The sequence below is a fragment of the Epinephelus fuscoguttatus genome, linkage group LG9 (genome assembly GCF_011397635.1).
Source record: "Epinephelus fuscoguttatus linkage group LG9, E.fuscoguttatus.final_Chr_v1".
Classification (NCBI taxonomy): domain Eukaryota; kingdom Metazoa; phylum Chordata; class Actinopteri; order Perciformes; family Serranidae; genus Epinephelus; species Epinephelus fuscoguttatus.
Genome location: NC_064760.1, coordinates 10,570,929 through 10,597,104, shown reverse-complemented (window position 1 = coordinate 10,597,104; position 26,176 = coordinate 10,570,929). Strand labels below are relative to the sequence as shown.

At 39.5% G+C, this 26,176-nt stretch overlaps 1 protein-coding gene across 6 annotated transcripts in view; it reads left to right on the top strand.

Annotated features, from left to right (window-relative positions):
* The window catches only part of gria2b (glutamate receptor, ionotropic, AMPA 2b), an 85,208-nt gene that overhangs the window by 39,298 nt on the left and 19,734 nt on the right, over positions 1 to 26,176 (top strand). For all 6 annotated transcript variants that reach the window (XR_007449981.1, XM_049585108.1, XM_049585107.1 and 3 more), the window contains exons 3-6: positions 2,327 to 2,566; positions 17,036 to 17,232; positions 21,949 to 22,002; positions 22,110 to 22,268. Coding sequence is in view for 5 of the 6 variants with exons in the window: in XM_049585108.1 (XP_049441065.1) it covers positions 2,327 to 2,566; positions 17,036 to 17,232; positions 21,949 to 22,002; positions 22,110 to 22,268 (650 nt within the window). In the remaining variant the exon portion in view is untranslated. The remainder of the gene's footprint in view (positions 1 to 2,326; positions 2,567 to 17,035; positions 17,233 to 21,948; positions 22,003 to 22,109; positions 22,269 to 26,176) is intronic.

Sequence of the window (26,176 nt, the reverse complement as noted above, 5' to 3'; positions counted from 1 at the left end):
ACAGTCCCTATGAAAGTGTATCGCTGAGAAGAAATGATGTGAATCACTCAGGAATCAAGGTTACGTCGTTCACTGAGTGATTTGTTCACCAAGTGATTTGTCATGCGGTAAGCAGTCCCTCCCTGCACCCTGGCTGCCTTGTGACTCGCGAGTGATTCATCGTACGCAGTTCCACTCCCGGCCTGCATGCTTGCTGCAGAGCTCAACTGAATTGAGAAATGAACGAATCAGTCCCGGAAGTGATTCAGTTCAGTACGTTAACTCAACAGATTTGTTCTTTTGAACGATTCATTCACGAACGACACAACACTAACCTAATTAACACTGTCCCTTTTTAATGGATGGCACCCACCTGCCACTGAAAGCAACTTTTAATATGCATAACTTTAAGCCTTTATAAAATGTAAGCGGGTGAATTATATATAAATTCATCCCCCGTACAGGTGTCATGAATGAGGAAATTAGCAAAAGAGACCAAAACTGTTTTTTGTACCAGGCTGTAAGCATGTTTATTTCTGCTGCATGGGGGTCAACAGCTTTTTGACTAGCTTTTGGAGCCACCCTCAAGTGGTCATTTGAGGAACTGCAGTTTGTGGCACTTGCACATTGGCTGTATTTTCCAGCCTCAGAGATTACTGCTTGAAGATAACTCTTTACATTTGACATGTCTATACACACACAGGCCTGCATAAGTGCAGTGCTCTGTCAGCCATCTACTGCACAATTGTCAATGTAGAAAATAAGTTGGATTTTTTTTTACTTCAGGAACCATGGGTGCCCAAAATAACTCCTCCAACTTCACAACTCTGTTGGAGACAGAATGAATTGGTTTTACTTTAATTTAAGTTCTTCGTGGTCCAAGTGAGTCTGTCTTGCTCAGCTGGGACAAAGTTTGAGAATAGACGAAGACCGAACACTGCAGCCTGCTTGATTCATTCGCCAGAGACAAATTTTAATGAGCTGCTATTAATTTTGACCCACACTTCACTAATGAAGCTGCTCAGTGCTTAACGGTACAAGAAAGTGGCTGTAAAGAGTGCTCACTGTGTGCATGTGTGAAACATTGAAGCAAGGAGCTGAGTAAACCTTACACCTCCTCTTAACATAAAGGTGGAAGACCAAAGCTTTTAAGTGAATCTTATGTGAATGTATGTGAATAACATTTCCCCATTCCAATGTTGCAGCACGTTTCAGTTCATCAGTGACAGCAGCCACAGCCAGTACAGAAGTGGCAGAATGCCAACAGCGAGCTAGCTAATACATAATATAGACTCCAGTTCCCTTTGTCAGCAAGGCATTCCAGTTATATTGTGGAAAAGGAAATGACTCATTGGATTTATTACATTGGAGGACACATATGTTCAAGTCAATAAGCCTGATTAACTTACATTAGATCAATACACATTTACAAGCAACATGCCGATCTCCTGACCCTGGTACAATGTTTGAGAAACAGCCAGCAACCTCAGGATTACTTAGGCGTTCAGTATTCATGTTTATTGTCAGTGCACAGTGCCCTTTTCTGGTCTGTGCATAATGAATGTTGTATGCTGCTGTATGTACCTGAGCATGGGCCATGAATTATGGAACAAAGGTGATTTTGCAGAGTCAACAAGATGAGGGCGTAATACAAATAATCTGATGCGAGCACACAGGGTCTTTATAAATGCTGGTTGCTAAAGGATCGTAAAAAAGGTGATCCTTTAGGTCTAATAGCCTCCAAAGAAGATGTATTAAGTATTGTATATAGTCGACCATGTACACATATACTGCACTGTGCACTGTAGTGTATCTGCCCTGCCGCTTATTCTCATAGGTGATGCTTGAATGGTTTCATGCTTGAGCAGAAATCAAACAGAAGACAGCACAATTACAGCATATCATGTTACAGCACAGATGGACATCCCATATGAAGAATTGATGTGCAGTTTTGGTGAATGCTTGACATACTCAACACAGCTTATTCCCACTGTATCAAAAAGTCATAGGGCACCTCATAAAAGTTTCACACAGTGACTGGCGTACGGTGGATCTTCTACTATTGGATATAAGCACTCCCCCGGCAGAGCTTATGGAATGCTATCCATTAATCAGCCAAAAGAGAAACAGAAAGAGTCGACCCCTACTAGTTGTGTGTAGCCCTAATGTGCACTAAAGGATTGTAATAAATGGGAGTTATGGCAGAGAGCTGTGAAAGCATCACAAATAAATGTCAGAAGAGTTTGTTTCAAAAAGAAAAAAATGTAATGTTTCCTTTTTCGCCCAGTGGATATTAAGATTCAGCAGTAAGCAACACACCTTGACAAACTTCTTTCCTCTGCTTCAGTCTGTTCACAGTTCTCAAGAGGAGTGTACGCCATTTTCGGATTCTACGACAAGAAGTCTGTCAACACCATCACATCCTTCTGCGGGACGCTCCATGTCTCCTTCATCACGCCCAGCTTCCCTCTAGATGGGAACCAGCAGTTTATCATCCAGATGCGACCTGATATCAAGGGGCCCCTCCTAAGCCTTATCGAGTACTACAAGTGGGACAAGTTTGCCTACCTGTACGACAGTGATCGAGGTAAGACATGGACACCAATGTTATTTCTAGCTGGACTGAAAATGACATGTTTTTCATTTTAACATGATGTCGGCCATTACACTTTACTTAACCCTCTGAGACCCTCTGGACTACCGTCAATCTCAGCTGACATTGCTGTTTTTTAAAGGACTGAGGCACGGTCATTTCCTAAGCTAGCTCAAAGGTAGTGGTATCATGTAAAACTAGGAAACCTAAGGAATCCATTGGTACCATCTTTGTTTGTCCCCAAAGTGGCCATTTCATTTTAGTGAGACCGTATTTTCAAACTTGGCCTCACTGTTTAGCATGACCTATTGTGACCTCTAGGATAATTGCAGCCTCATTAAACTTTACAACCACAACCTATACACTGCAGGTATTCAGAGGATATATGGCTTTCATAGGTATATTGACAAAAAGGGGGTGTCTCAGCAGTTTCCGTCACCATTTCGAAATGTCAGTTTTTGATACTAAATCACAGCATGGATTTTTCTGTTATGTTTCTCAGTGTCGTGGTGTCTTGATGTGGTATTTTTGGGAATGGGAATGAGTGGTCAAAAATGCTTATATTTAGCACCAAATCTCTGTAACAAACGGTACCAACCTTATGAGACATAACTGAGCATAGGAATAGCTATCATATGCTTCCATTATAATGTATACACTCTTATACTTGGCAAATTTAAATGGGAGCCTCACCAAAAACAATGTTTATTACAGATGTATGACTAGAAAAACCTGAGACACATTTCTGAATCAATCTGCAGGTAGCCAACTATCTGATGATGTATACCACTTCTATGTGGCGTATACTGTTGACCTGCTGTCGCCCCCTGTCCGCCAAAAAAAGGGCAAAAATGGGTCTATAATGGGTCTCAGAGGGTTAAACAATGTGATTACATCTCTTTCAAAAGAAGGGGCAATGGGTTGACCTCATGCAATCTAAGCTGCTTCTTTCAGCACAAACACCACTTACACAAAAAACACTCTGCATGAAACTCAGCACAGGTAAATCCAGGTTGAGGGCATTTTGGTTCCTGACAAAGAGCTTGTCACATACAATCAGCTATAGCACCTCGTGTGTTTGAGAGTCTGTTTTAGGTAATATCAAGGGGAAGGGAGGCAGTCAGAGTCATCTTTGGCATACCGTGAAGATGATGTGCCCTGCAGTTGTGGACTTCCACACTTGTTCCACATAGAGGTGTGATATGTTGGCATTATGTGGTTATGATATGAACACTAGAGAGGTTGCATTTGGCTTCACAGCTAAAACTTGTCTGTATGCAGTTATGCAGACAATTAGTTGTTGGACATCATGCAGTATTACCAAAAGAGAATCTTTAAATGCAAACTGGAAATGGCCTGGGCCTCTTCTGATAAGTTGATTTGGACTCAGACGACAGAGTGGCTCTTACCAAGAGTTTGCACTGAAAACAGGAACTGTCATTGCTTTCCTAAGATATTATTTTTATTATTATAATTTACATACAGTATATAAAGATGCCAAAGAAGACAACAAAAAGGCAAGGGCTTTTGAATCTGGGAAGCAGCAGATGAAATTTTAAAGCAGTGGTAAATTACAAATTTGGAATGGTTTTGAGATTTTTCACATTCGTGGTTGTAAAAAACAGTTTTAGTATAACAACAAATCATTTTTTAGAGAGACTATAACAATTTGTGGGATTTGGGGAGTCTTACAGTCACCCAATATCTTTATGTGCAATTTCCCAGAATAATGGTGTTGTAGCAAACAGGTGTAGTAAAGTGTTACCACATCTCTTTTTCCAGAAGGGATTTCAAAAGCTCAAAGATAGTTAATTGTTGCTGTGCATATTTGCACATTAAGGGAGAGTGTTACCAAATAGTGCATTGGTCGCCAAAGCAATGCGCAGTATCTGTGGATGGCTTTACTTGCAGTTATCAGTTTATCACATATTTAACAGTTTGTTGTTGTTTTTATGCCTTTGCGCTGGTGTCAGCTGTGGGCGAAGGCATAATATTTTGGGGCTGTACGCCACATTTTCACGAATGCAATACCTCAGGAAGGCTTTGAGGGAATTTCTTGGACTCAAAGATGAACTGATTAGATTGTGGTAGTCAAAAATCAAGCTTAGTGATTTTTTTTTAACATATCTCAAGCAGCCATAGGCTAGTTATGGTAAAATTTCATACATATGTTGACATTATATATTCAGAAGGTCAACTTCACTGTGACACTCTTAACATCCTGCAAAAACACTTTCCCTGCCATTATTCAGCACCATAACTTTAGGAAAAGAAGGGGAGACATTTTGTCTGATACTTAACTGGTGACAATAATATATGTGAAGCATCCACACTGCCTGTGTGAGCAGCATGGGTGCTCCACAGAGCCTTGTGTTTTTTATTTTAGGTGCCTATATGAACAGATTTGAGCAGCCCTCTGACAATGTTTCTGTCGACAGAATCCTTTCATTTTTAATACAAGGCTTTTAATTGTGAAAATACAGTACTCACAGCAGCAGGCAGCCCTGCAACAGCGCCGCAGCAGCAACACTGCCTGTTTGAACAGCATATGTTATTTTCTGTTTTATTTTCTTCGCTCTCTCAGAGTTGGATGGTAGTTTTGTCAAGCTAAGTGTGTTGGCGGAGCGGGTTTAGCATTAGCTTGGCCACCAGTGGTGAACACTATCTGTGGATGTTGGCGTGTGAGGTGAGCCATCACGTTTGTAGTATTTGCAGAGTACTTTATTCTCGCGACACTGCTTGCAAATTGCATGTGTCATATCCAAGTCCTTTCCTTTCTTGTTTAAAAATCCAAAATAAGTCAAGGTAAAATTTCTGATTTCTTTCTCCGGTGCCTCCATTTTTTGTTTTGATGAACTTCCTGCCAAATGCTGTTGACTGAGACCTCACCAGCAAAAACAAAACAAAACATCAGCACCCTCTAGTGGACCAAAAGAGCAATTGATTATATTTTTCTAGTACCAGAAGTTGTATTCAAATGTGTATTTGCAAAAATGTCTCATGTATATAATAAAACATCGATACTTGGCATCCGTTTATCGATACAGTATCGCCAAGCAAAATATCATAATACTACGCTGTATTGTTTTTTCCCCCACTGCTACAAGTTTCAGTGTAGGTATGGTTTGTTGAGCATTGAGTCCTTGTTCATTTCCAGCTCTGCACTGCTTCACATTCTCACCTGGCAGCTACTCAGTCTTATACTATTGGCCTCTGGGTCAGTGGTGCTTTTTAGTGAGAGCACAGATAGTCTCAAACCAAAGACACAAACACACATAACCACTGGTTAGTAGATTTAAAATGGTGATTATCTGGTCACAAGCTCTGCCTCAGTGTGCAGCATCACCAACCTCCCAGTCTACTAATCCATGAGTATCAGTCTGCACTTGTAAGTAAAGAAAAATCAATAATTTTTCAGTCTCTGTGCTCAGCCTGTGCACCTGTACCAGCGATCCTGGATAAGATCATGGACTGATTTTGTGCGAGATGAAAAATTATCCACCCTCGAACTGTAATAACCAGACTTACTTCATATTCAAATCTATTCCGTCTCTTTTCTTTGATCCCTTTCATCAGTGACTTTTTTTTCAATCCACACTGATACAAGTCTGGAAATTTTAATTTAGCAGACGTTCTTCTTCACTGTCTGAATGGTGCTTCACACGCTTTATCAGCTTTAAAATGTTAGCATTTTTCCCTCTCACATCTTGTGTCTGAATATCACAACATACTGCAGAAAGCCGTGTGCAAGGGAAATAACAGCAAGAAAGGGTTAAAGAACATTGGATTGCTGCCTGTGCGTTATCTCACTGTGCTGTGTCATGTAACTCATTTCGCCGTGTCATCTGCTAATTGTGATTCTGTGACTTGTACCCTCAGAGAACAATGCAGCCTCCTGCAGCACTGAGCGACCGTCCAGCAGTGAAAAGGAAATCTCTTCTTCAGATAGAGCTCCATTCTGTTTTTAATACTGTTACTGCATTGAAAGAAGAGAATTAAGACCTCAATAATATCCAGTTACAATGGAATAACACTATCAAGTCTTTTCTGTCTGTCTAATAGGGATGTTCGGCTTTCAGGTTACACTTCTTAAACCCCTCCTTTTTTAAATTCTCATTATAGAACCAAAATCATTCATTATTTTTATATCCAGCAGACTGAAAGAAGGAGTTTTGGGATCGCTTTCAAAAAAGCACTTTGAGGGATGCTGAATGATACTTGATGAATGCCTATAGATGGCTTAATAGAACATTTAACTGAAACGCTGAGTGGCTTAAAGTAATAGGAAGTGGGATCTCTGCTGTCTAAACACTTGTGTTCAGGCTGGATACAGTGTGGTGCCAGTGGCTTAAGAGAGATTTAGTGCATTTCTGCTCTGTGTTACCTTTAACTTATCATTTCACATCACTAAAAATCTCCCACCGCACCTTTTCCCCTCACACACACACACGCTCCATCTTCACTTGATCTATCTACAGTATCTCCTTTATGCTTTACCCTCCCTCTCATCTCTTTCCACATGCTTTTCTCCCACAATCCATTGCTAATCTTTCCAGTTCACCTTGCTCTGACTGACAGCAGAACCAAATACTCTCCCTCTCCAAAATCAGAGTGCCGGTTCCAACCAGCTGTTTTAGATTGTCCTCATGCTAACGCTAGCTCTAACCTGCTGTCTCTACTGTACGTCCGGGATGGCACTAAAGGGCCTGTTGTGCATATTTCATCATTGCATGGCTGTCTAATTAGGTCAGTGTGATCCACTCATTCCCATGGCAACCGAAGTGTGGAGAGAGGGAGAGGAAGATAGTGAGTGACTGAGACGGTCAAAGAGGGAGCCGAGGGAGATGAGGCAATGGAGTTGCCACTGGTTATGATGAATTCTATTAGCACATTGAGACTAATGGATGAACCAACACCACCATTGTCAGCAGTTGTCAGTAAGTCAGTTTAGATAATGGATGTACAGTATGTATGTGGGCGGACTGGCACTCTGAGCCTTGTGTTTTGCATTCATTTGGCTCTCTGAATGCAGATATGTTCTCACTCAGACTTTTAAAAATGCATTTTCTCACCATATCTTTGATATTTTAGCTCTGATACTTGGATTAATAGGGAAGGAAGAAAGGGAAATTGTTTTTTATTTTTAAAACCTTGGTCTTTGATCACCATTCCTATAAAAGCAGCCCAGTATCCTGATGTTCGATTCTTCACCTCACAATTTACGTCCAACGTCAATGTTTAATACCAATGTAAGAATTTGTGTGGCCTTTAAATAGTGAGCGGGAGACCCCTCACAGACCTGTAATTAAAACCTTTTTTTCTGGATCTTTCTCTAACCTAAGTATTTACTTGCCTATCCTGAGTCAGGCTCTAACCTTTAAGCAGCTACTGTATAATCAATGTTTTTAAATTAACAGTGGAGCCAATGACTGTATGTGAGAGAGGTCACTGATTGCGATGAACTCATTTGCTGAAGTTCTCATTTTTTACGGAGCTTTCTGAGGAAAAGTTGAACTCATGACTGGGTGAGCACGATTTTATGCTGTAGCTGTTTCGTGACTTTGGTTACGGCTTTAATTATTGCCATTCCATATACTTTTTTTATTTTACTTTATTTTAATTTATTTTTTTTGCTGGACCACAGAGGCCAAGCCAAGCATATAAACTCAAAAGTCTGTCCATGGCTGACTGAGTAAGTGATGAAGTTGCACCATCGGTCAGAGTGACTGATGACACAAGTGTTGGTGTTTCCCCATTCCCCATTGCTCTTTCAAAATGCTGACAGGACACTGTCAGTCATGTATTGCTGTAGCCTATTCCTCACTTTCTGTAACCACTGCGATACCATGGTGGAATTAACAAGCTAGCTAGCTCACTAGCCAGCTGCTACGTAAGTAAAAGGTAACAACTTAATGCTTCATGAACACACTCTTGTCACAGTATAGGAAAGCACATCCCTATCATCAGATGAGTGACGGCTCATTTTCTGTAACTATGGTAAGGTTACCATGAACGCATGGTGGAGTTAGCATGATAGTTATCTAACTAGCCAGCCGTGGGCGAAGTGGCAGTTTTTGAGGGATCAAAGAGAGGATCTTCTCATCAATTGTTTGTGGGACAGCTGTGTCTGTATGACACAACATGACACAACATTTTTGACATTATTGACTATTGTGTGTAAATTGTCGGAACTTGTGCCGCCACTGTTATGAGGAAAAAGTTGAAATAAGACACTGATTGGAATTGTAGTAAAAATTACATGTTAAAATGTTGGAATGGATGCTGGGGATTTGATGCCGCTTCAATAACAAAATTCTCCTTTTGGTAACTGGCAATGATAAGGCATTTTACAAACTATTGTTAATCGGCAAGACTTGGCTCTAATTGTGGCAAATGGCTGCAAAGCTTCCACCAGTCACACAGGGTCGAACATCACTGACCAGAGCTAAAGAGGGAAGGTTGTGTTGAATGGAACAAAAGCAGCAGATCGGTGGGTACAGCTCCAATGTAGGTCCAATCTGCTGAGTGACTATGTCTAAGTGTGATGTTACTGTTCTTCATTTAAACATATATTTACGTACATTTTTGAGCTGGACTGTAACAGCCGGGCCTGCTCTGTAGGTGAATGTCATGGGGAATGGAAGTCTGCGGCTGGGTCTGGGGACCCATGACATAACACGAGCCATGACATAACACAATGAAAAGACCCCCATTTTAAATTAAAAGCCCTGTAGCGTTTCATACATAGTCCAGCCACATACTAAGTTTTGCCCTAATCTTGCAGGCGTGTCCTAAGTCCGTTGTGGCCTGTGGACTGGTTTTAAACAGCCCACGGCTTGTTGCTCAAAATGTACATCACTATATGTGGCCTACTATACAATATTGGTTAATCAAGCAAAATCACTTTTTTTGTTCACGTCACAATGGCAGGACTGTTATACAGTTTGTAGACATGTGGCGGGTTAAAACTACAGAACTAATGTGTTTTTATAAACAGAATGCAGACAAACAAATGAATGGTTATCTAACAGCAGACACTTCCTACTCAGTAGCAGACATGGCCACAGCAAAGAGGTGTAACCTGACAGGAAGGGCTACTGCTTTCAGGAGCGATGTAAAGTTGAATACTTTTTCACTGGAAGATGAAACAGTTGCATTTGTCATATTTGTTTGTAATTTTTGTTTTATAATAGCTCGTATGATGTAAGAAGCAGCTGTCCCCAGGTGTTTTTACATTATCTAATCTGGCTTGCATTCAAAAAAGTTTGAACTCCCCTGTAGTCTTGTTGCATTGTAGCTAATGCACATAGCTACCATGACGTCACCCATTCTGTGGGTCCATGGGGTCTATGGAAGTTGACTCACTTATGGAGCAGGCTGCGGATTAAGCAGTCGTTTGCTAGAATTTCATGTTAATTAAATAGGTGATAATATGTCAGTATTGTTCTTGCAGCTTGGTTCTGTTGGCCCCAAAAGAGCATTTAATCTAATCTGGTGTTTAGCAGAGGTTTTGGCTGCTGATATCCAGGGTTGTATATAATTTAGTTACGATAACATTTTACTCACCAAAATAGGTTGCTGCTGCAGTCACGACAAAAACTTAGGAGCTGCTTTTCCCATTTTTCTTACTTTAATTGGCACTGTAACCATTTAAATGTATTGCTTGTTAATCATCACAATATTCAGGGCCTTTAGGCCTGTTAAAGTACTATTTTAAAGAATTCAAAAAGTAATTGCCATCCATGACAGATGCTCGTTTCCCTCTACCCAAGTAAATTACCATTTGCAGATTCAAGTTCTGTCTCTAATGGCAGCACTGCATGCAGTCACAAAATCCTGCTCCCATATCTTTCACACAGAGCCTATTACCACTTACCAGTTGATTTAAATGGTGCTTCAGTCAGTGTGATGCAGAAAATGAACATGTATACCTGGGGTAGATGTTGGACCTTTCCTACCGTGGATGAGTGAGGAAACAATAGCTCGAAGCAAAAAGATTAGAGCTAATACGAAGCTGCAATTGTAGGTATTGAACTGCTTCCTCGATGCATCATTTATGAGCCGTTTCTTGTCTTGTTTGAATAGTTTTGCATCATATTATGCATATGATCACACAGTCACATACATCAGCTCGTTGAGATGTTGTTGATCAGTGAGCATGAAGTTAAGATTTACAGTCAAGGCTGCACGTGCAATGACTGGAAGAGACGAAATAATCTTCTCAGTGGGAAAAAGGAAATGACAGTTTACTGTTTCTCTGGCATCACAGCTGTGATTACCTGTATATTGTTTCAAAATGCTGAATAACAGAATACGACATTGCTCACTTGTTCATGTCTCCTCATTCTCTCCTGACCTTTTAAATCCAGGGCGACTTAGTGGTAAATGCAAAGTCACATAACATCTTTACTCTCCAGTGCAGTGTGAGCACAGCGCCTGTTTGAAAGGATGGCATGATGTTGGCTGCGAGCCATGACATAACATCTCATTTTAAATGGAAGTGATAACAAACCACATTGTTATCCGAGGGGAATATGCATCGTACAGCAGTCTGTGAACTGCAGAGGAAATCATTGGAGCCATGCCTCAGCTTGAGCTCTGGATTTAGAGCAGCAACAAAGGTTTGATGTTATTTATTTTTACATCACAAGGTTCATTGTACAGATGTGCAGCAGATTGGTGACAGAAAGCCAAATCATAACCACCATGTGAGCAGTGGTGTACTGACCTTTTGATGGTTTTGTTGGTATTAACTCAGTGGCTGGATTTTAAACTGATAATACACTGTCGCTCCACTCTAGTCAATTTTCATTTGAACACCACAGGCAGTAATGCATTTCTGAATAATACATACACTAATGTGAATACTTAACTCACTAATACCATTCATTACTTTAACATTGTTGGGCTTGTTTGCAGTGTTACCCAGAGTTAATAGGAGAGTAATATCTGCTTTGTCCCAGTGTGTTCAGTGCAGACTTGTCTGGTATGTATCAGCTCATTGGAGGGGGAGGTGACTTGACTCAGCCAGGGGAGGAGGATTACACCTCTTGAACCTCATGAACTTCAAATTTTCATTCATTTCTACATGTTGTGTGTGGCATCCCAGCTGGCTAGCTAGCCAGGGTTAAGTTCCGAGTTGTAGGTTGTGTAAACCTCGAAGCCTGACCGTGAGAAAGAGAGATCTGAGGGCTCTGCAGGTGCTAAGACTAAGTTAATGTTATCTAATGATGGTCAGTGAATGCTGCTTGTGAAATTACAATGCCTCATAGTCTGTTTTACTTAATGTTAAATACAGCAAACATGAGTGTAGGTCTGAAGGCTTTTTAGAAGGCATATTTGAAAAAGCGAGACAGAGTCAAGTAATGTCATAAACAATATATCTACTTACTTTTGACAGCGAGTAATTTATTAAGTAATTAATAGTAGTAGTAGTATTTATTTTGGTCCTTATTAACACTCTTTTAAAAGGAATGCACACAATTAAGATAATATAATGTACAAATAACTTTCTCATTGAAGTAAGGAATATCAATTTCACGTTTCATGTTTTTATATTGATGTTTCTTTGTTTTTTGAGCACAAATTCAATAATACACATTTATGAAACTCCCTTTAACATAACCTTGTTTCATTTGAAAAACATCTTTAAAAAAATAAGCATAATTTTATAGTGCTGTGGAAACATCGACACATTTCTCCTTCAAACAGCTGTATTTATCCAAGTTTCTCACCAGAAGCTACATTTGACAAGATAACATTGAACGCATCTTGAGAAAGTTGTAATTTACCTTCACCCAATACTTTACTGAATAGAGCCTGAACGCTTCACAGTGTAACATCAGTGCAACGAGTGCAACCTCCATCAGTTGTTCTTGCGGCCACTGGCTGCGTAGAGGTAATGATACATAGCTCTCCTGGTGATTTCATGTTCTCTCTCTCCGTACACACTCCACTCAATAGTGCTGTGGTTCTTAAGTGGGCACCAGAGAGCTTTTGGCGTTTGACATGATAACATACAGCGTGAATGGGGGTTCACTTGACATCAGATAACTTGCCCATCTCCCTCAGAGAGAAGGTAAAGAGCTGGAGAGGGGGTCCGAGTGGCTTATGTTGTGACCTTTTGAAATGTTTTAAAAATAATAGCAGAAAATACAAATAGTAAAAGATAAACGTATAGAGTTTTTTCCTTCCTCTATTTGTAGCGCCCCCTATGGGTGATGGGGCCCTAAGCATTTGCCTATATTGACTATGGCATGTGCCGGCACTGCTTTTTACTTACAATATTCAGATGAGTAACTCATTCACTACCAAGTTATTCTTAAACATACCAAAAGAAAACAACAAAAATGAAACAAAAACAATAAAAAACAAAAAACAATGGCAAAATTCCAAAATATTTCATACATGATAATAATTATACCCAACTTTTATATTTGTTTACAAATTTAATTTTAAACATGTTTTAACTGAATCATTTTATCAATGACTTGATTAAACTTTTCAATTAACGTGCCCAACACTGAAGACCTCTCACCATGGGTAACATCACAAACTCTATTCAAATCTTTATCTTTTTCTTTTTTTTTTTTTCCATTTTCTTGTGGCCGTTTTCACTCATGGTTAGGTCACATTCACCAGCGGATTTACCTCATGCCTTCATTTAGAACAAAATGTAGATATAGATGTCTATTAATGTCAATTATCATTCAAAATGTGAAAGATATAAAGATCACCCCATATAATATGACATTTACAATCATGTTACGACATATTTTAGACACATTACACACTGATGTGCATAATCCAAGGACAGCTCCACCTGCACATAAGGTTCAAAGACACTAATCAGGTTAAATTATCATTCACCTTACCCACCATTAATGCAGAATCAACCTTTACGCCAACATTTTGCTTTTGTCCTTGCTTTATCTTCTCTGTAAATCACCCTAAATTCTAATTAACTCATTTAATAAGCATTGATGAAACAGTCAAATTTAACCACACCGTAATGACCTTACTGTAATTATGATATATAGTTCATTCAGATAAAATTGCAAGCCTCCATTTTCCTCCCCACTGTCATAAAACCACCGCCGTGTTGCATGAAATTGATTACATCTGTAATTCACCTTGCTGTAGCAAGACGGGATGAAACACTCAACCCTTTTATCAAACCGCTCTCCAACTGCCCTCTGCAGACCAGGGATCAATATCAGCAGAGATTCAGCTGCAGAACTAGATAGAGCGGGTGATGGGAATATAAGTTCAAATGGAGACTGTGGTATTTGCCTTTAACAGTCTGCGCTTTAGATTGATGGAAAGGTGCTACATGTAATTGAATTACTCACATGTGGCAGCATGTGTTTGCTCTTTACTCTTTCTGTTTTATGGTTTGAGGGAAAGAAAGAAAAAGGTGAGTCGTTGGATGGTATTGATGCAGATTCTTTTATTAACAGTCCTCCACTTCTACAAAGAGCAGTGGTAGGCAGCCTCCAATCAGGCTGAGTGCTTTGACTAAACACATCTAGTCACTTTTACTAGGAACACCTTCCCTAAAGGCCAAGAGAAGGGTGAGGAGAGAGAAGAGAAGAGAAGAGAGAATTGACTCTCATTATTTGAACTTAACAAGTTCATTGTTGACTTTTGAAACGATTATCAACGCAATTATTATTCAAGGACTGTTCACTCTTGTTCTGGAACTTTTGACCATTTCACATCTGCTGTGTTTGAAGTCACTTTCATTCTAAAGGCCTTTGCAAACTGAGTTTGTTTTTTTCATTCAAAGTTGTTGGTACAAACAGAAATTTTTGAAACAGGTTCGATTTTCTGTGTCATTTACATCTGAATTCTGAAGCTTTTAGAGACATTTGACCAAGGATCAGTGAAGAAAATGTGGTGGCGGGACCCATCCGCAACAAGACAGAGGAATGGTGTGCACAGAATAATTCAGCTACTTTACACAGGTCAGATAGGAATATTCTGTACACAGAATGTGGAGACAGAGAGGGCCAAATACAAGACAGAGAGGGAGTGGTGACAGCCAAATAGGTAACTCCAGTGAGGAGAGGCAAAGGTGGACATGTGTCTGTTAATTGTGTCACGTACTGTGAATTTTCACAACGAATAGAAGAATAAAATGCATCAGAATTATTGTGTAAAGTTTCTGTGTGAAACAATTTTTTGGGACTGATTAAAAAAATTAATCTGAAAAAAGCTGACTCAGTGTACAAAGGCCTTAAGCATGTGGTGAAATTGAGTGAGTAGTGAGTTCGCACTGCATAGTATATAGATTTTGTGAATGTGAGAAATGCCAGAATTTGTCAGGATGAGATGTGAGCTTACTGTCATACTCATCTCCCCTACAATGCATCACTTTAGACTGCACAACTTCCAGCAATGATGTAGATTTTGAGCCAGACTGAAAGCTGTTAAGATTTTACTTTTTAAGGTTTAATGATTTTTTCAAGTAAAAGTAACAACCAGAAAAGTCTGAGTTAGACACTGGGTCTGGTTGCAATTGATGCTGTGAAGCAGTTCATTTTCATGAAAGTTCTTTAGATAAAAAACCTAGTGAAGCCCAACTAGTCTTCAACTACTGGCTTTAGCTAAGATCATGCCTACAAATGTAATTGTTTAAACTTTGGTCATTTTACTGAAACCATGACCACCAAAATATTGGCCTATTCATTCAGATCTAGCGGCCTGGTAAACAAGAGAGACAAAAAAAGCTGGCAATTCCACAATGCTGAAGCGGTTATAACGTCTGAATGTGTCCATTCTTCCATTACTTATATTTCTTTGGTCCATAAGGGTCCACCAATCAAAGGAGACAAAACAATATGTAACTATTGTTTTACCAGAATAAAGAGGTGTTGTGTTGGTATGCTGGGTGCCATAAAATGAGTGTTGTCACCCTCTCTGTCTCATAACTTATATGTTAATAGATTATTTGACTAATTTCTATACAGGTTATTCATACTAGAGTTACCAACATGTGGTCAGTTTATCCAAATAACACCTGTATGGAAATTTGTTTTTATGTTTTTGGAGATGCAAGATCCATATGCCAGGCCAGACCAGCCATCACTTGCTTTTTACTTGACTATATTTAGCTGTAAACGGGTCTGCTGGTAATTCAGTCTGGTAACTGCTTATCCTGCTGGGGGTCATGAGGGGCTGGCGCCTATCCCAGCTGACATTAGGCGAGAGGCAGGTTACACCCAGGACAGGTCACCAGACTATCACAGGGCTGACACATAGAGACAGACAACCATTCACACTCACATTCACACCTATGGACAATTTAGAGTCACTAGTTAGCCTGCATGTCCTTGGACTGCGGGGGGAAACAGGAGTACCCAGAGAAAACCTATTGACACGGGGAGAACATGGGGAAAACGTCTTGCCAGGAACCAGTAACCAGGAAAACCTTTTGCACCACCATGCCACCCTGCTGGTAATGGCATATTTAATCATTCATGTAGTGGAAGTACATACAGATTCATTAAGTAGTAGGTATCACATTAGTATGCGATTCCAAAGATGCCCACGCTCTTCATCAGCACATGAAGTTCGCTCACTTGTCATAGGACTCTGTGTTCAAACTTTGCGTTATTCATCATTATTGACTTAGCAAACAGTAAAAGTTAGAATATCAAAAAGTGATTGAAATAATGGTTTGAACATGAACAGTTCCATGACAACTGAGCAAACGTGGACACTGTGATACACTGAAAAGATTAAGTTGACCTTGAGCAGACATTGTTTTGGCAGCGACTAATTGTTGCAAAAATTGAGAAGAAAAACACACAAAAACTTGTTTTTTTTTTTCAAACATAAATCAGCACTACAAAACTTTTGGTATTGATGCAGTCAAGTGTATTGTTAGACCCACTTTCCTCCCACATCCCGGTCAGGTTCATGCCAGAACACCTGTGACTCATCTAGATGAGTCTCTGTAAAACCTCCACAGGGTTTGAATAAGCAGACGGACAACAGTCTGAAAATGAAAGAACCATGTTCAGCCATGCTTTTGAATAAGTCCTGTCTGGCACATAATTTGTTTGGAGTTTATTTTCTTTTTCTGCTTGCGCCAATGCTGTCTTTGCTCTGTTATCACGACTTTCCTTCTTGTGGCTACTTCAAAAGTTTCTGTGTGACCGTGCCCTTAAAATAAACCCACAGAAAAACCAAATGCACAACCAAAAATACCCCATCATTGGAAAGCTGGTTTCAGGGAAATCAGTAACTCAATGCATAACCTGAGCAGAAAGGGCAACAAAGAGAGAAAGACACTGTGCAGAAACACAGTGCATGATATCTCCTATTTTCCAAAGGTGGTGTTGTGTGTTTGTTCCCATTTATCAACAGTTCTCCAAAAGTCTTCAGTACTAAAGATGGATAAATCAGTCTGACAAAGAGCATGATAATGTTTTAACTGAGCTTTATTTCTGTCCTCAGGCCTCACGACGCTGCAGGTTGTTCTGGACACAGCAGCAGAGAGGAAGTGGCAGGTGACAGCCATCAACGTGGGGAACCTGAAGGACGAGAGGAAGGATGAGGCCTACCGCTCACTGTTCCAGGATCTGGAGAACAAGAAAGAGAGGAGGGTGATCCTGGACTGTGAGCAGGACAAAGTTAAAGACATCATGGAGCAGGTAGAATGTGCAGTTTTTATTTTATTTTTCATCTTATTTTAGTTTCTTTTAGTTTCCAGAGTGAATTTGCATCTGTCAGTTTAGTTTTATGCCTGCCTGTCAGTACAGGCCCTGGCCATAGGTATTATGTCTTCAGGTTGTCCGTCCCATTCTTGTGAATGCAATATCTCAAGAACGCTGTGACAGAATCTCTTCAAATTTGGCACAAACGTCCACTTGGACTCAAAGATGAAATGATTAGATTTTGGTGGTCTAAGGTCAGAGGTCAGTGTGACTTTGACCTGGTTTGTCCCACTCTCGTGAATGCGATATCTCAAGACCACCTTGAGAAAAAGTCTTCAAATTTGGCACAAACATCCACTTGGACTCAATGATGAATTAATTAAATTTGGGAGGTCAAAAGTCAAGGTCACCATCACTTCAAAAAACAAGCTTTTGGCCATAACTCAAGAATTCATACGCTAATGATGACAACATTTCACACAAATGTCTACTAAATGTCTTGGTCAAAAGTCCACTGCACAGTGATATTATTATGTTCTGCAAAACACTTTTCATTATTCAGTGTCGTAACTCAGGAACAGAAGGGGAGACATTTGGTCATGTACTGAATTGGTGACACTAATTTTGAATGCCCCACCTTGAAACTGAGCTGATTGTACAGATCTTCTGTGCTGCCAGGTTGAAGATGTGTGTGAAGTATCCGTGTTTTAGAATTTGTAACTTCTCTGCAGTAACGTCCATATTTGAAGCGTTGTCTTCTGTCATGGCTACCAAGAGTCTGAACAGATCTGAATATACACTGTGCCTGCAACTTGCCTTGTTCGTGGAGGCATACAACCACAAGGTGGTGTTTCTAGGTATTGTAGGGTAGGGATATTTGTCAGGGGCAAGATTTAGGTTCACAATAGGCATTACAATACAAACACAGCACTTTGTGAAGGCAGTTGACTCACAGTCATGTAGACATCCCAGTTTCAATAAACGTATAGACCAACACCTCCTCATGTTGTTGTGTTGACAAATTTGACCAAATTGACAAAGACCATAAAAACACACTAAACACATTTTCTAAATATTTTGATTTTATTTTAGTAAGTTCTGTAAGTACACAGTAATATTTCAGTTAGTTTTTATTTTTGACTAAAGTCTATTTTTCTGATAAGGGACTGTTCATCACTAATGAGGGAGGAGGGGGTCTTGCAAAAAGGGGAGGGATGTCAAATCTTTTTTTTTTTAAGCACTGGGAAAGAACTTGTGTTTTTTTTATTTCCCTTAAAAGAGGGGCACACACATTTAAATGGTTGTATCCTGTGTTTATTTTAACAGATTCTTAAAGCAAACTGCTGTGGGTGGGTTTGGAATATGTGTTTCCTTTAAAAAACACCAAAATCAGATCATTTATCATAGTCACAAACTGAAAAAACAGGAATTAATGTTGGATTTTCAGACTTCTGGCAGTCCTTGGACGCATCATGTGCTGCAAACACGTCTGTCAGAAAAAAACATAACCAAATCTGAGTTTCAAATTGACTTTATTCTACATCATATTTGAAATTTGGTCATAAAGAAACTGTTGGCATAAACTAACCAGCGTGCACTTCAAGACTAAAAACCAAGCCTAAACTTTTATTTTAACTCCAGGATTTAAAAATCTAACAACTAGTTAATGGTGGAGTGGGGGTCAAGCATTTCTGACAGTCACTCAAGGAGACTCAGAGTAAAATATTTGTAGCTTCAGGCAGAGTCAAAATAATATTACACCTCAGCCTCACCCTCTCCTCTAATAAATAAAGAACATTCCCTAACTAAAATGCTTTTTCAAACTTCATTTTACTCTTTAGTTTTAGTTACCTTTAAACAACCTTACAATGTATTAGCTGTATTAGCTTTGGTTTGTATAATTAGCCTTGTTAGATATCAAAATTTTGATGTGGTTCCATTTTTACAGCATTATCTAAACTCTGGACAGCATCAATCCACAGCTAAGAAACATCTTTGATTATTTTAACCTGATGAAGATGAGAGCAAAACTTCAGTAACTCGATATTTCTGCAGTAATTCATTGAGAACCTACAGTAGTTGTTACCCTGACGTGATGTGGACAGTGTTGTCAGGGGGTTTTGGTGTTATTGTGTTGTCTTTGATGCGTCAGTAAAGGAAACAGTTTGTATTTCACCGCTGACACCAGACTTTCATGCAGGTGAGGTGCACTGGGATTCAGGTAAAGGAATACAGGATGCTGCTGCCATGTTTTCAGCTGTTGGAACAAATAATGCAGCTACAGCAGCAGTCTGCTGTCAGGAGTCAGACTGCTGTGGGTTACTAAGGTCCAGTTTGTCTTCTTTTAAACTTTTTGGTTGGAACTTGGTTTTGGTGGTGAGTTGGAATTTGAGATTTCGTAACCACCAGGTGAGGCGGGCCTCGAGCTTGACAGGAAGCTGGTATCTTGTCTTTTCTTTTGATCTCCTATTTACTATCAGGGACATGGAGGGAGACAACAGAGGGAATAACAGTTGTGCCTGCTGTCTGCTTCCATCTTCTTACGATCAGCTCAGCCTCTCCCTGTTTGCTACACACTACTCATTTTTGTAAAGATGTGTTTTTGGTCCCCAAGATTTCTAGTACCTTCACTGCTGACAACACAGGCCTGTGGTTGGGTTGCTGCTGATACAGTCTCCTGAGCAGTACCTGAAAATATTTCAGTGATTTTGGTTTCCCGTGTTCAAATGAAATTTCAGTTCAGTTTTATTTATTTGAAGTGTGCATGTATGAAATGTATTACTTATAAATTCAACAATTTACTTGTACAATGAGGGAAGTGTCTTCTCATCTTGTAAAAGATAGGGTCAATCCCAGTTCTCTTCCCTTAACCATACCCCTTGGTTTCAAATGCACTCACCAGATAGATTCTCCTCAACGACGAAGGGGTTGTGTTGAGGGGTACGGATTTTTACCTAGGAATAGGGACGCCACTTCATGCGAATTAGCGTAACAGATGTGTTCACCTACGTCACGCTTATTGTCGATGTAGGCTTCAGCATTAATGGCTTCAAGGAAAACTCTGTAGATATTCATGTCGGCTACATTGTGAATTAGCGATTTTCAAGCGTTCATATTTTAACTCAACGCTTACAGATAACAATGCATATGCAGAAACGTAACACATTCTGACATATTTTGGAATTTTTGCATGCTTATTTGCGAAAATAGTGTGAGATGGCTTTCTCATGGAGGCTGCCATCTTCTGGAAAACTCACCTGGGTGGATAGTTTCGCAATGCATCCTGCGAATTTCAATTTTCCCCTCAGTTGAGATGGGTTCGTAAGTGTGCATCGCATGGCCCTTCAAATTAAGTGGGGATTTTAGGGGCTGAAAAGCACTTACCTAACTTTTGGGACACCCTAGCCCTTCGCAGAAACATGCAAAAACGAGGGCCAGGACCAGTTTTGAGGGGAAGTGTGAGTATTGGGACGGACCCTTAGTCTCACTAAGTGAATCTCAACTCAATCAAGCCAATACATAAACCAAAGCTGTCCATAAAACAGAACAGAAAATAAAGCTTGATTTTACACAATACGTAGCCTCTTCCTTTTATTTGGTCATAATATTCAGTTTGAAAGCAGCAAAGAAGAAGGGAAAACAGAAATATCTCATTATGTGAGAACAGAGTCTAAAGTGTAAATAACACTTGGAAATTATCTGCAGTATTTTTTAAAAAAATAAGGGAAAGCAGGAAATGCTAACAACCCTGTTGTCCTTTAATTACTGCTGTAGGACAAAAGTGATATTTTGCAGCCGAAATATGTGCATTTCATACAGCACTTAGAAAAACAGCATTGTCACACGGACCCAGCAGCCCAGCAGATGTAGAAAGGCACCATAACAATTACACTAATTGTTCATTTAGGCTGTAAACAAAACTGCAATTAAAGGCAAAACAGATGCACATAAACAGGTTATTTTTACTCCACCTTTTACCCAAGAGAGAGGCTTATTGATTAGCATTTAAAGCATGCCAACGTCTCTTTAACCGAATGCTGAATGAAATCAATGCCCGCAGCCTCGCTGCCTGTTTATCTGGGAGAAACAGAATCCGTCGAGGTGGAAGTTTTCTTGCTTGGTGTCAAAGACATTTACGTAGGAGATACAAGACGTTATTATTCAAATCTGCTTCAAGTAGCGGCCCTGACAAACGGAGGTGCCAGTCAGGCGGCGGGATTAGTTTCAGGTGTGTCATTTATGTGAGGTACAGAAACGGCACACAGCTGAGATATTTCTGTTATTTTCTGCTTTTCTGCTCCACTGATAAGAGGAGTGTATTTGCAATTGGATATCTCTGTCTAGCAGTATTTGTGACTGTGAACGCCACTTTTTTTTTCCATTCAGTGATAATGGCTAGGACTGTCAGCCATGTTAGGGTTGGTAGTGACACATTGTAATGTCTGAATATAATGGTAGATTTGTGTAGTTTGGATATAACCATTATTACATTTATGATTGTCTTATCTGCGGCTGTCACACTCGAATAACAGTGAATTTTTCTAAAATAATAGAGATACCAGAAAAAGCTTTGACGTAGCTTGCAGTCACATGGTGAGTCATTTTAAAACTGTATTAAAAGAAAGTCAGATCTGTTCAGAAGAACTTTACCTGCCTGAGACGTATTTCTTTATTCCAGCTGGACCTCATAACTTGTGCCTCTTAACCCTGCAGGTCATCACAATCGGCAGACATGTTAAAGGCTACCACTATATCATAGCCAATCTGGTAAGTTTACACCACTTCTACATTTCTTCTTCTTCTGTTTGGACTTGATGTTTCTAATGCCTCTCATATTGAGAGATAACATCAGGGCCTTAACTTTATATTTTCAGGGTTTCATTGATGGGGATCTATCCAAAATCCAGTATGGTGGCGCCAACGTGTCTGGCTTTCAGATTGTCGATTTTGATGACCCTTTGGTGTCCAAGTTTGACCAGAGATGGGAGGCCCTAGAAGAAAAGGAGTATCCAGGTGCCGACAGTAAAATCAGGGTGAGTTAAAGCATGCATTTAAAGAGACTCAAACAATGTACGGATAATTAGACAATAGGCCTTCGGGCTCAAAAATGCAAAAGGCCCCACCCCCTCTCCTACACAGGGCCAACACACACAGTTGTTGTTGCCGCTCTTTGTCTCTTTGAGGTAAATTTGTTACTTCATTGTGTGCAATTATTGGTTGTTTTGTGTCTCTTTGTGTTAATTTTGAATCTTTTTTGGTCGTTTTATGTCTTCTTGATGTAATTGTGTGTGTCTCTAAGGTAATGTTGTAAATCCTTTAGGTCATTTTGTGTCTGTTTTTGGTCATTTTGTGTCTCTTTGATGAAATTTTGTGTCTTTTTGGGGCAATTTTGTGTCTTTTTGGGGTAGTTTTGTGTCCCTTTGAAACCATTTTATGTCTCTCTGATGTAATTTTATTTTCCTGTGTGTTAATTTTTAATCCTTTTTGGTCATTTTGTGTCTTCTTGACATAATTCAGTGTGTCTGTGAGGTGATTTTGTGTGGGTTTTTTTTGAGGATGTTTTGTGTCTTTTGGGGGGAGATTTGTGTCCCTTTGAGGCCATTTTGTGTATTTTTTTGATTGTTTTGTGTCTTTGAGAATATTTTGTGTCTCTTTGAGGTCTCTGATGTACTTTTATGTTCCTTTGAAGTCATTTTGTGCTTCTTTGAGGTCATTTTATGTCTCTTTATGGTCATGTTGAGTCTTTTTTGGTTATTCTGTGTCTTCCTGATGTAATTTTGTGTGTCGCTGAGGTAATTTTGTATCTCCCTAAGGTCATTTTGTGAATCCTTAGGTCATTTTATGTGTTTCTTGGTTGTTTTGTGTCTCTTTGGGGTAGTTTTGTGTCTCCCTTTAATTCATTATGTGCATTTTTTTAATTGTTTTGTGTCTTAGAGAATATTTTGTGGCTGTTTGAGGTCATGTTGAATCTTTTTTGGCCATTTTGTGTAACCTTGACATGACTGTGTATCTCTGATGTAATTGTGTCTTTCTTGGTTGTTTTGTGTCTCTTTGGGGTAATTTTTGTGTTTCTTTGAGGTCATATTGTGTCTCTCTGAGGTAATTTTGTGTCTCTTTTAGTTCATTTTATGTCTCTTTTGAGACCTTTTGGTCTTTTAATGTGTCCTTGAGGTAATGTTGTGGTTGTTTTGCCCCTTTTTATAGTTATTTTGTGTTTCTCTGCAGTTCTTTTGCATCTCCTTGTTGTCTTTTTAAGGCCCTTCCTGGTGGGTAGTTGTTAATTTGAGCAACATTTTGCAGGTGAAAGCCAGAGGGGCCCATGAGACTTCAGGCCCTGGGCCTGTGCTTGGTAGGCCCATTCAGTAACCCATCATTGCCTCAGATGCACACATAGGCTTTTCTTCATCTTTGTTTTGGTTCTTTATTTGCAAATGCGATTGTTGGTGGAAAATGTCTTTGTAAGCACATTAATGTGCCTCAGTTGCTCTAATGTAAGCAAATTGCACTGTCCACCATCTGCATCACCCAACCTTACAGCCACACATACGCACTGTGTGCAATATTAAACACATCAGTGGGTAAAGATGTTTATGCACTGTTGCACAGGCACACATACCTTTTCTCATGAGCTGAATGCAATCATTTTTTATACAAATTATATTATCTATTATGTATGCAATGTAAATGATATTAGGATGTTATGTTATTGAATTGAATGATTATTCATTATATTTACTGCCCATACTGGTCCCTTGACGTAGCCAATATACTATCAGCTCTCTCAGAACTGAGCTTCCTCCCACTCTTTGTCTCCAACAGACACTATTAACTACTCACATTTGAAATATCAGCCATCGCCGAAAACATTCTCCCACCCTCTGTCTTCTAAATTGTCAAAGTTCAAGATCTTTTTTTACTGCCACACAGCCAGACCGCTGCAAGAGGTTCACGTCTGGGTGAAAAATCACTCTGACATTTACAACGCAGAACAAACTAGCGCAGCACAGAACATAAATACCACCGAAAAAATAAAGAGATCACCAAACATATAATATGCACTCTAATTAGGACAAGATGCTTAAGGGAGGATAATGAACAGGAGGTGTGGAATGTGTTTTTAGAGCTGCAGAGAATGCTTTATTTTTAAAGTGGCTCATGTTGGTCATCATTTTTTGATAATCGAATTTAAGGTTAGAACTTGAGAGTTACAGCCTCTTTTGTCAAATAATTATTCCATCCCTAAATAGTTGATGAGGGGAGGTTGTGTTTGAGATCCGTGGTTTGACTTGAGGCACAGACTTGACACCTGCTATGTACTTTGCCTCAAACCATAGCAGAATTATATTTAGACACACAGACGTAGTTGAGACAAGTCAGTGAAGCAAAGCATCTCATTCATGCTAATTGAGACTCCACAGATTTGCTGTTTTTGCCCAAATGAAATTAGGTTGTTGGGAAATCTGTCCACCCATAACAAGTGACAAAACATAACTATGTCCTGCAGGCTCTCACCAGTGTTAGATCTTCTGCTTCTCATGTCTCTGGTGTTCTTTGGTGTAAAGCAATCCTTGACCCGGTGCACTGGAAGCCAAGTTACTGACTTCATGTTTTGTGATTTCTTGGTCTTGAAGCCTTTACATGCCGGGGGCGTGACAAATAAACAACACGAAATTCTGAAATACTTGCCTGTGAATAATTTGCATCAGTAGTCAGTTTCAACACTAGTTCAATAAAAGGTTTGAATATATTGCCGCCATCCAGCAGTGATATGACTTTGCAACAATCCACTGACCCAGAGGAGTATCTTGCAGTTGATTAATGTAAATTGTTGTACAGCCTAAGCTACTGTACGCTATTAATTTGAATTTGAGTTCCCTCTGGTAAACAGGTATGCAGTGTATACGCCCGAGGCTTTTACTGTGAAAAATAAGAACAGAAGGAGTGGATCTAGTACGCCATGCCTTTGCCAAGGTTGAATAATAAAGTTTTCGGTCTTGTTTCAGACTACAGAACCACCATGTTGTTGCTTTAAAATCCTTTTAAGAGTAGACACAACATGATAAACTGGCCATGTTACAAGAACATATGGCAGATTTTTGCTGTGTGATCTTTAAGCTCTGTGTGAAAGAAGGTTACTCGTGCAAATTAATTACACAAAAAAAGCCCCTGATGTGAAAAGGCTTTTAAAGAAGTTCAAGTATTTACCACTATTAATGCCAGGGGTGTATTATCAGACAATGGACCCCTGGTCACAGATATGCAAGAGGCCCCCCCCTCTCCTACTCAGGAGCATGACACATACATTTTATAATTGTCTAGCTTCTTTTGGTCTCATTGTTATGCGTCTTTTTGTTATTTTAATGCATCTTTTTGTGGTATTGTGTCTCTTTGTAATAGTTTAGTGTCTCTTAGAAGTCATGTGTCTTTTTGCAGTCATTTTGTATCTTTTTTTGGTTGTTCTGTGTCATTTTGTGGTTGTTTTGCTCCTTTTTGTAGTTATTTTGTGTCTCTCTGCAGTTCCTTTGCACCTCTCTGTGGTCATTTTGAGTCTCTCCCCAGTCAGTTCATGGTGATTGAGTGACATTTTACATGTGACAGCCAGGAGACCTCCTTTGTACCATTGGTCCCTAGGCCTGTCTCTAGTAGGCCCATTCAGTCATCCTTCCATGGTCAATGCTGTTCATAAACAACAGTAAGGATACATGGTTTTGATTTGCAGAATGACTTCCGATATGCAGATATACATATATATACATATATATATATATATATACATATAAATATATATATATATATATATATATATATATATATATATATATATATATACAGTACAGGCCAAAAGTTTGGACACACCTTCTCATTCAATGCGTTTTCTTTATTTTCATGACTATTTACATTGTAGATTCTCACTGAAGGCATCAAAACTATGAATGAACAC